This window comes from Rhinopithecus bieti, unplaced genomic scaffold (genome assembly GCF_001698545.2).
Source record: "Rhinopithecus bieti isolate Rb0 unplaced genomic scaffold, ASM169854v2 scaffold_18548, whole genome shotgun sequence".
NCBI classification, from domain to species: Eukaryota; Metazoa; Chordata; class Mammalia; order Primates; family Cercopithecidae; genus Rhinopithecus; species Rhinopithecus bieti.
In genome coordinates this window covers 2,122,350-2,133,563 of record NW_016809526.1, presented here as the reverse complement: position 1 = coordinate 2,133,563, position 11,214 = coordinate 2,122,350, and the positions used below count along the sequence as shown (strand labels likewise).

The window sequence follows — 11,214 nt, the reverse complement described above, 5'->3', positions numbered from 1 at the left end:
AGTTCTAAATGTCGCACAGTGCTTGCTTCACCTCAGAAGATTGAAGGTTTTAAGCGTCTTGATTGCCAGAGTGCTATGTTCAATGATTACAATTTTGTTTTTACCAGTTTTGCTAAGAAGCAGCAACAACAGCAGAGTTGATTTAAAAAAATGAAGAAAAAACGCAAAAAGAGAACACATGTAGAAGGTGGTGGATGCTTTCTAGATGTCGATGCTGGGGGCAGTGCTTTCCATAACCACCACTGTGTAGTTGCAGAAAGCCCTAGATGTAATGATAGTGTAATCATTTTGAATTGTATGCATTATTATATCAAGGAGTTAGATATCTTGCATGAATGCTCTCTTCTGTGTTTAGGTATTCTCTGCCACTCTTGCTGTGAAATTGAAGTGCATGTAGAAAAAACCTTTTACTATATGAAACTTTACAACACTTGTGAAAGCAACTCAGTTTGGTTTATGCACAGTGTAATATTTCTCCAAGTATCATCCAAAATTCCCCACAGACAAGGCTTTCGTCCTCATTAGGTGGTGGCCTCAGCCTAACCCTCTGGGACTGTTCTATTAAATTGCTGCCAGAATTTTACATCCAGTTACCTCCACTTTCTAGAACATATTCTTTACTAATGTTATTGAAACTAATTTCTACTTCATACTGATGTTTTTTGAAACAGCAATTAAAGTTTTTCTTCCATGAGTTGAGTCCTTAAGAAAATGATTCCAGTTACTCATTTTGCATATTTACTATTTTAACATTATTGGACCCTGCATTTATAGTCCTTTGATTTCTTCCCTCTCCCTGGTGTCTCCCCCAAGACCCCAAATAAAGCAATACACTGTTAACACTGTGGGTTTATATACTAATTCTATACCCCAGATGGGGAATGGAGGAGATGGTCCCTGGGCTTAATATTCTTTAAAGGGCATGGGAATTTAACCTCTCTTTTATTGTAATGTGCTCTTTTGGAAAATAGTTGATTCGCAGGGAAGACCCAGAGTTGTAGATTGAGATTAGGGTGTACTGGCTGAACTGTGGAAAACATACATTTCTGTGTTCCTCAGTAAATGAGATTAGCGTCTGATGAGTAGCACGCCTTTACTAACCTACTAAGTTTAAGTAGTAGTACAAAATGATTTTTTATTTAGTTAGTTACCAGAGAGATTTAGCATAATTTTATTCTGGATTCAGTAAATCAAGTCAGCTTGGATCATTCACCTTAACTTTTCTTTTAGCGGCCATTTCCACTAGTTTCCATTAAGTAGTGTTCTATAAACTTTGATCCAAAGCAGAATCAATGTCTTTTCCATCTTGTGACTTAAAGTTCTGTGACTGTGATGCATGTGTGTTCTGACTTGATCTGTTCCTCTAACTACGGTGTTTCCCTCACCATGGCATTCGTAGGATGAAATGAATGACTGCCCAGAATGAGAATTTGTCCAGATTATTCAGATAAACATCATAAAGTAGAATATATGAATAAATAAGTAGAACATAAATAAAATTCGAAAATACTCAATGAGAAATAACTAGTAATATAGGCTTTCAAGAGTTGGTACCTTTTAGCTATATTTGCAGATACTCTGGGATTTTAAGGAACTGAGAAAACAGCAAAGTTGACTAAATTTTATATTTCTTGTCCTCTAAATATCTTGATAATTTCTGGATTGATGCAGTGACGTTTTTGTTCCTTCCGTATTTATAAATGAAACACCTTTTTTTAGTGTTTCTAAACCTAAAATCTACTTGGTTTGAAATCAAGTGGTTGGAACACTGTTTGACTTTTATTTGAAGCATGTTGTTGATTGAAAATTTCATTGAGGAAGTTTTCAGTCAGTGTGTAAGTTTGATTCTGTAATGAGCACAGCACCTAATATTTTGAGGAGCTCTGTTTTAAGGACCAATGCTTAAGGTGGACTTTGTTCGTAAACAGTATCCCAATAGATTTGTTGACTTGAGGTCTGTGGGTTTTTTTTGTTTGTTTTGTTTTTTTTTCCTAATAGAATTAAGAATTCTAATGTTGAAAAACTGCACAAATTTGTATGGGACAAAGCCTAGAAAAGAGAAATGTAGATTGAATCATAATCTAAATCATGGTTTGATAGAAGAGGGAAAGTTTTGGTGCCATAATTTCTCCTTTCACTGGTGTTGGACTTAAATCAGTTGAAATGTATTTCTGTACCACAATTTACGCTTCAATAAAAGTTTAATTGTCTAGTGACATTCAGAAACTTTTCTGTTGCCCTGTTTTTTAAAGGAGTCTACTTGACCAAATACTCTATATCTGAAGTTTAAAATCAATATAACAATGTGTATTTATGAGTTTGGAGTTAGAGAAAAGTTTAAAAGTGTTAGGTCCCAATCTTTATTATAGACTAGACTCTTAAAACATTGGTTGAGGATGATCAAACTATAAGTTTCCTTATTTCATTCATGGTTATTTCTATTAAGTAGAAAAAATTTATAAGCGTGATCATTTCCTTTTTTAACTTAGGGCCTTGTTCTGTTGTCCAGGCTGGAGTGTGGTGGCTGTTCACAGGTGCGATCATAGCATACTGCTTCCTTGAACTCCTAGGCTCAAGCAGTCCTGCTGCAGCTTCCCAATTAGCTGGGACTGCAGGCTTCTGCCATCACACTTGGCTTTGTCATTTTCTTTATTTGGCAACATTTTAGTTCTACAGTCAAATATGTAATAAGCTGAAAATGTTATGAAAATGTATATTCTGATCTTTCTCAGAATATGCTTCAGTTAGAAAATATTTCCTCAATTTTCATTAAAAACAGATGGTGTTCCTAGAAAAGCAAAATATTACATATCTGTGCAATATGTAATTCACAAAATTCATTTGCCAAAAACAGGTGAGTGAATTTGGGGGTTCGTTAGCAGTCATCAAGTTTCCATCATAGACACATAAGTGGAAACGTGATACTATTTTATTCTCCTGGATGGACAATTATGATGGATTTGTTGGGTTCTGGGCTTCAGGCTTCATAATCTCATCCACTTTGCCCTTCCTCTTGTCATAATGGAAGAGGTGCTCCTAATTTGGATTCCATCCTTTCCTCCTTTCAGAGACTGTCCTGTGATTTCCTAAAACATTTCCATTAGTTTGTTTGAATTTTCTGATTTTCTTCCCTTAGGGCCCTCCACAGGCCTCTGTGCTAGTGCCTTGAATGATGGCAAGTGACCAAAAAAATTTTTTTTCTTTTATTTCTTCTTTTTTTTTTTAAGACGTTCTTGCGCTGTCACCCAGGCTGGAGTGCAGTGGTGCGATCTAGGCTCACTGCCATCTCCACCTCCCAGGTTCAAGTAATTCTCGTGCCTCAGTCACCCAAGTAACTGGAATTACAGGGATGTGCCACCACACCCAGCAAATTTTTGTGTTTTTAGCAGAGACAAAAGCTTTACCCTGTTGGCCAGGCTGGTCTTGAACTCCTGACCTCAAGCAATACGCACACCTTTGCCTCCCAGAGTGTTAGAATTACAGGCGTGAGCCACTGTGCCTGGTCAAATGTCCAAATTCTTATTCCAAAACAACTTGACTGGGCGCCATAGCTGGACACCTGTAATCCCAAAAGTTTGGGAGGCGGAGGTGGTAGGATTGCTTGAGCCCAGGAGTTTGAGGCCAGCCTGAGCAACATAGCAAGACCCTGTCTCTACAATAAATAAAAGGACGTTGAGACTAATGAGCTGTGATCACTCCACTGTACTCCAGCCTGAGCAAAAGTGAAACCCTGTCTCAAAACAAAATCATGACTTGTGCAATAGCCACCAGTTTTCCTGGATTCTCAACAGAACCCTATGGTGAAATTAGAAACACAAAGCTAGAGGTATGTGACTTCAAGATGGTAAGAAAACCATCAAACAGATGGTATCCCTTGTCAAGGGATATCTGATAAATTGTTGGATATATGGCCTAGGGGCCCAGACAATAGATTTTAGATTTGTAAACAATATGGAGGGCTTTTTTTTTGAGATGGAGTCTTGTTCTGTCACCAGGCTGGAGTGCAGTGGCGCCATCTTGGCTCACTCACACCTCCCGGGTTCAAGTGATAGCCTCCTAAGTAGCTGGGATAATAGGCATGCCTGGCCAATTTTCTGTATTTTTAGTAGAGATGGGGTTTCACCATGTTGGCCAGGCTGGTCTCAAACTCCTGACCTCAGATGATCTGCCTGCCTGCCTCGGCCTCCCACAGTGCAGGGATTACAGTCATGATAGAATTTTCAAGCATAGTCTTTTTTTTTTTTTTTTTTATGAGACGGAGTCTGGCTCTGTCGCCCAGGCTGGAGTGCAGTGGCCGGATCTCAGCTCACTGAAAGCTCCGCCTCCCGGGTTTACGCCATTCTCCCGCCTCAGCCTCCCGAGTAGCTGGGACTACAGGGGCCGGCCACCTCACCCGGCTAGTTTTTTGTATTTTTTAGTAGAGATGAGGTTTCACCGTCTTCACCAGGGTGGTCCTGATCTCCTGACCTCGTGATCCGCCCGTCTCGGCCTCCCAAAATGCTGGGATTACAGGCTTGAGCCGCCGCGCCCGGCCGCATACAAAGTCTTAATATGGAGTCTTAATAGGGAGAATTTTCAAACATACAAAGTAAACAAAATGGTACACTAAACCTTCATATACAAGTTTCAACAACTCCATTCTAGTTAGGCATATCTGTCTACTAACTGCATGCCCTTTTTAGATAAATTTAAATTGAAATGCATAAATCTGGCCGGGCACAGTGGCTCACGCCTGTAATCCTAACACTGGGAGGCCAAGGTGGGTGGATTACCTGAGGTCAGGAGTTCAAGACCAGCCTGGCCAACATGGTGAAACCCCATCTCTGCTAAAAATACAAAAACTAGCCATGAGTGGTGGCGCATGCGTGTAGACCAAGCTACACAGGAGGCTGAGGCAGAAGAATCACTTGAACCCAGGAGGCTGAGGTTGCGGTGAGTTGAGATTGCCACTGCACTCCAGCTTGGGCGACAGAGTGAGACTTCATCTAAAAGATATGTATACATACACACAAATCTAAGCTATAATTTTGGTAAATGGTTCTCCTTCGCCCACACCTTACCAGGACAAAAGGAGCTCGTTTACCTCTACCCAGGCAATTAAGCAATCTCCTACCACCACCGCACTCAAATGTTTTATCATAGACTAGGGTTCATTTTTACTTTCCTTCCCTGGAACTTTGTAATTCTTTCAGCATAAACATTGTTGAAGTTCAACAGTCCTTATTGAGTAGGACTCTATTGTATGAATATACTATAATTTGTTCATCTGTTTTCCTGTTAGTGAACATTTTATTGGTTTCTAGTTTTTGGCAAGTGTGAGTAAAGCTGCTATGAACATTTGCACACCAATATTGTGACTTCTGGCCATGTAGTGGTATCTTGTGGTTTCAGTCTGCATTTCTCTGACTAATGAACATGTTCTCATGTGTTTATTGGCCATTAATATGTCTTTGAGTGTGTATTTTTAAATTAGGTTGTTTTTTATTACCAAGTTATAGGAACTCTGTATTTTGAATAAAATTCCTTGTCAGTTATTTTGCAAATATTTTCTCCATTGTGTGTCTTGACTCTTGATTTTTTTTTTTTTTACAGTGTTTTGAGCAGAAGTTTCCACTGGAGTCTTAATTTATCAATTTTAAGTGGACTTTTCTAAATAAATCTGCCTACCTCCAGATTGTTATGGTGGTATTGTTTTCTCATAAAATGTTTAAGCTTTTATGTTTAGGTCTATTATCAATCTCAAGTTTTTGTATGTAATGTAGGGTAGGGCTTGAGGTTCATGTTTCTCCCCCCATCAAGTTATTCTAACACTGTGGGAAAGATTCTTTTCTCCATCTGTTTCTAGAGTGTATTCTCGCTTTTTTTTTTTTTTTTTTTTTTTTTTTTTTTTTTTTTTTTTTTTTTGAGACAGAATCTTACTCTGTTGCCCAGGCTGGAGTGCCTTGAAGCGATCTCGGCTCACTGCAACCTCCACCTCCTGGGTTCAAGGGATCCTTCTGCCTCAGCCTCCCAAGTAGCTGGGGCTATGGGCGTACGCCACCACACCCGGCTAGTTTTTGTGTTTTTATTAGAGACGGAGTTTGGCCATGTTGGCCAGGCCGGTCTTGAACTCTTGGCCTCATGTGATCCGCCTGCCTCACAGGTGAGAACCACTGCACCCGGCCTTCTGGAGTGTATTCTCTTTCACTGATCCACTTTTTATCTGTCTGTATGCCGATATAATACTGATTTAAAGCTTAGATTGCTAAGCTTTAAAGTCTTGAAGTCAAGTTGTCTTCTTTTGTTCTGTTTTCAGATTACTTTGTCCTTTAGATGTTGATATAAATACGATAACAAACCTGTTCGTTTCAATTGTTTTTTTTTTTTTTTTTTTTTTGAGGAGGAGTCTGCGCCTCTTCCCCAGGCTGGAGTGCAGTGGCATGATCTCGGCTCACTGCAAGCTTCGCGCTCCCCGGGTTCCCGCCATTCTCACCGCCTCAGGCCTCCGAGTAGTTGGGACTAACAGGCGCCCGCACCATGGTCTCCGCAAAGTCGCCCTGGCCCCTAGTTTTTTTTTTTTTTTGTATTTTTAGTAGAGACGGGGTTTTCACGCGTGTTAGCCCCAGGAGGGTCGTCGATCTCCCCTGACCTGCCGTGATTCGCACCCGCCCTCGGCCTCGCCAAAGTGCTGGGATTACAAGCCTTGGAGCCACCGTGCCCAGGGCTTTTTTTTTTTTTTTTTTTTTCAGTTTTAATTTTTTTAAAAGCCTGGTGGGATTATTAGAATTAAGTTGAATTGTTTTGTTTTGTTTTGTTTTTGTATACAGTTTTGCTCCCGTGACCCAGGCTAGAGTGCAATGGTGCGATCTCAGCTCACTGCAACCTCCAATTCCTGGGTTCAAGCAATTCTCCTGCCTCAGCGTCCTGAATAGCTGGGATTACAGGCATCTGCCACCAAGCCTGGCTAATTTTTTTTATTTTTAGTAGAGACGAGGTTTCACCATGTTGGCCAGGCTGGTCTTGAACTCCTGACCTCAGGTGATCCACCCGCATCGGCCTCCCAAAGTGCTGGGATTACAAGTGTGAGCCCCCGTGCCCGGCTAGTTTTTTGTGAATTCCTGAGCATTTTTGGTTTCTGGATGCTAGTCTAAATGGAATTGGTTTCTTTCTCCAACTGGTACTAGTTTATAGAAAGGCAACTTTAAAAATGTTGACTTATATTATGAGACTTTGCCAATAGTGGGTGGTTGGTTGGTTCTTCCCTTATTCCACTGGTTAGGACTTCCATGGTGAGTAGAAGATGTAAGAGCAGACTGTGACTAAGGTGAGATATATAGTAAAATGTAAGGAGGCACTGTCAGGGCAGTGGAAGCGTAAGTGGGCATCTGAGTGGGAGTACATCCTTGCACTTGCTCCTTCCTTTCACTTGTACCTTACTTGCTTGGTCTCGTGCTGTTCCCATGGGCTTACATCCTTGCCCTGTTCCCAGTTTTAGGAAGAAAGCATTAAATATTCCATCAAGACTTTGCTAGTAGGTGGTGTTTTTGTTTTGTTTTGTTGAAACAGGGTCTTGCTCTGTCACCCAGGCTCAAGTGCAGTGGTGCAGTCACGGCTTACTGCAGCCTCGACCTCTCCAGTTCGAGTGATCTCATCTAAGCATCCTGAGTAGCTGGGACTACAGGTGCACACCACCACACCTGGCTAATTTTTGTGTTTTAGTAGAGACAGGGTTTTGCCATATTGCTCAGGCTGGTCCCCACCTCCTGGGCTCAAGCAATCTGTCCATCTTAGCCTCCCAAGGTGCTGGGATTACAGGAGTGAGCTACCTCACCTGGCCTCTACTGGTTTTATGTAGATGTCTAGATCAATGCCTTTTATTAGATTAAGGTAGTCCTCTTCTAGTTTTCTGGGTTGTCATGAATGGAAGATAGCACATCCTTACCCCCCTTTTTTCCCATCCATTGAGATGATAATGGTTTGTATGCTTTTTTAGATACTTTCTGTCCTCAGAATGAAAGGAGTTTAGTAGTGGAACCTTATGACTGAAACAGGCCCTCTACCATTGGAGACAAGAAGGGAAGTGTATGGAGTAGCCATTCTTTTATTTGTTTACTTTCTTAATAAACTTGCTTTCACTTAAAAAAAAAAAGAAGTGTAAAGGCACTTGGGTAGTTCTCTGGTTTAGAGTAACTTTGTGGCCGGGTGCGGTGGCTCACGCCTATAATCCCAGCACTTTGGGAAGCCAAGGCGGGTGAATCATGAGGTCAGGAGTTCAAGACCAGCCTGGCCAACATGGTGAAACCCCATCTCTACTAAAAATACAAACATTAGCCAGGTATGGTGGCATGTGCCTGTAGTCCCAGCTACTCAGGAGGCTGAGGCATGAGAATCGCTTGAACCAGGGAGGCAGAGGTTGTGGTGAGCTGAGATCATGCCATGGCACTCCAGCCTGAGCAACAGAGGGAGACTCCACCTTAAAAAATAAAAGTAATTGCCCAAGGTTAGAGAAACTAGAAATGATATAGCCCAGATTCAAACTCTGGCAGGCTAGAGTTTGTTTTAGTCACTGTTATCTCTCAGCTAAATCTTTTAATCTACTTAAAGCTTCAGAATTCAATTATTTCATTTCCTATTTTTTACTGTTTAAGAATTCCTCATCCTTGGTAGCATGTTTGGTTCTGGTGACTTCAACCTCACCTTTAGCATTTTATTTTATTTATTTATTTAGAGACAGACTCTTGGCTCTGTCACTCAGGCTGGAACACAGTAGTGCGATCTTGGCTCACTGTAGCCTCCGGCTCCCAGGTTCAAGTGATTCTCCTGACTTAGTCTCCTGAGTAGTTGGCATTATAGGTGTGAGCCACCATGCCTGGCTAATTTTTGTACTTTTAGTAGAGACGGGGTTTCACCATGTTGGCCTGGCTGGTCTTGAGCTCCTGTCCTCAAGTGATCTGCTCTCCTCAGACTCCCAAAGTGCTGGGATTTCAGATATGAGCCACCGTTCCCAGCCACCTTTAGCATTTTAGACATAAGAGATACTGAGATGAAGCATGCAAAACGTGGAGAATGGATGCTGGTTAGTTAATGTGGTCTTAAGTTCTATGCAATTATATATAACTACATAAAATTACATGGGATGGGGTGTGGTGGCTCAAACCTGTAATCCCAGCACTTTGGAAGGCCAAGGCAGGAGGATCACCTGAGGTCAGGAGTTCGAGACCAGTCTGGCCAACATGGTGAAACCCCATTTCTACAAAAATACAAAAATTAGCCAGGTGTGGTGGCACATGCCTGTAGTCCCAGCTACTCAGGAGGCTGAGGCAGGAGAATCGCTTGAACCTGGGAGTTGGAGGTTGCAGTGAGCCGAGATTGCACCACTGCACTCCAGCCTGGTGACAGAGCGAGACTCTGTCTCAAAATACAAAAAGTACATGAATGTTCAGTCAAAAATAACTGGATGAGTATGAATTAAATGCTGGTCTTACTGGTAGATGCTGAGAATATAAATAGAAATGAGCTGAATTTTGTTATAGATGTGTTAACAACATGAGAAGTTACAGAAGCATGTACAGAGGAGAGCCTCTGCCCAGGGAGTTCAGAAAAGGTTTACAGGAGGGCTCATCTTTGACATGACTGAAAAAAAATCCACAAAATGATAAGTAAGGGTGTGGTGTTCTAACACAGATCTTTTTTTCTGGGGAGAAAAAAAAAAAAAAGGAAGTGAATTTCATGCTCTACAAACTGCATGTGATTGCTGTGGAGAGTGGGGACGAGAAATGAGTTAAGATAGGATTGTGGTAGATGCTATGCTGCCACACCAAGATCACCCCAAGGACTAAGGTCTTTATTCTTTGACTTACAATTCTTTACTTATAATAATTCTTTTACTTATATAATAATTCTTTTACTTATAATTCTTTATTCTTTTACTTTATTCTTTTACAGGAGTATTGGTTACTAGCAGCTCACAGCTAGGTCCCTCTCTAGAAACTTCTCAGCAAAAGATTTCTGTATAAGAACAAAAATACTTGAATAAATTTCAAGTATTTCAAGTAGTTTGGGGAAAATTTAAAAGACCAAAAAAGGTAGTGCTGGTGCAGCTTACAATGGGATTGCAGAAAGTTAGTTTGGAAGCCAGGAGGCCAGTTAGACTAGAGAGGTAAGAAATGTTAGGGCTGGCATGAGGAAGTGGCAGGGACAGAAAAGAAGTAAAGGGTAGACCTAGAGTTTCTGGCATCATTCCACTGACGACTCAGGGAGGAGGATGGGGATAAAAGGAGGTAGATTTGCTTTTGGATATGTTGAGTTTAATGAGGCAAAATGTGCATAAAGAAACCCAAATTCGTTATGCTACAATTGTGGGGTTATGAGCACTTTCAAAAAGAATGCTTAATCTTTTCAACAAGTAATTTTTGTTGTTGTTGTTGCTTTGAGACAGAGTCTCACTCAGCTGCCCAGGCTGGAGTGCAGTAGCGTGATCTCGGCTCACTGCCTCCCGGGTTCAAGTAATTCTCCCATCTCAGCCTCCTGAGTAGCTGGGATTACAGGCACCCACCATCATGCCTGGCTAATTTTTATATTTTAGTAGAGATAGGGTTTCACCATGTTGGTCAGGTTGGTTTTGAACTCCTGACCCTCAGGTGATCTGCCCATTTCAGCCTCCCAAAGTGCTGGGATTGCAGGCGTGAGCCACCGCACCTGGCCTCAACAAGTAGTTTCTAAATAATTTTTTAAATTTTACATTGAGATTGGTTAAATAATTATACATCGAAATATGAAGCTATGAAGACTGCATATGACTTTATGTTGGCATCATAATTTTTTATAACATTAAGTGAGGAAAAGTAAGATAGAAAAATGGCCAGGCATTGTGGCTCACACCTGTAATCCTAGCACTGGGAGGCTGAGGTGGACGGATCACTTGAGACCAGGAGTTGGAGACCAGCCTGGCCAACATAGTGAGATGCCCCATCTCTACTAAAAATACAAAAAAATTAGCTGGGCATGGTGGAGCACGCCTGTAATCCCAGTTATATGGGAGGCTGAGGCACGAGAATTGCTTGAACCCAGGAGGCAGAGGTTGCGGTGAGCCAAGATCATGCCACTGCACCCCAGCACTGGGCAACAGAACAAGACCCTGTCTCAGCAACAACAAAAGACTCTGAATAAAATTAACTTAAAAAAAAAAAAAAGGAGAGGAGAGGAGAGAGAGAAGAAAGAAAGAAAGAAGAAAGA

General features: G+C 41.3%; 1 protein-coding gene across 1 annotated transcript in view; it reads left to right on the top strand.

The window, feature by feature from the left end:
* Positions 1-2,226, top strand: part of AMD1 (adenosylmethionine decarboxylase 1) — a 22,155-nt gene extending 19,929 nt beyond the window's left edge. Inside the window, exon 8 of the mRNA XM_017889649.1 lies at positions 1-2,226. Within this exon, the coding sequence (XP_017745138.1) occupies positions 1-141 (141 nt within the window). The 3' untranslated portion in view covers positions 142-2,226.
* Positions 2,227-11,214: the final 8,988 nt, after the last annotated feature.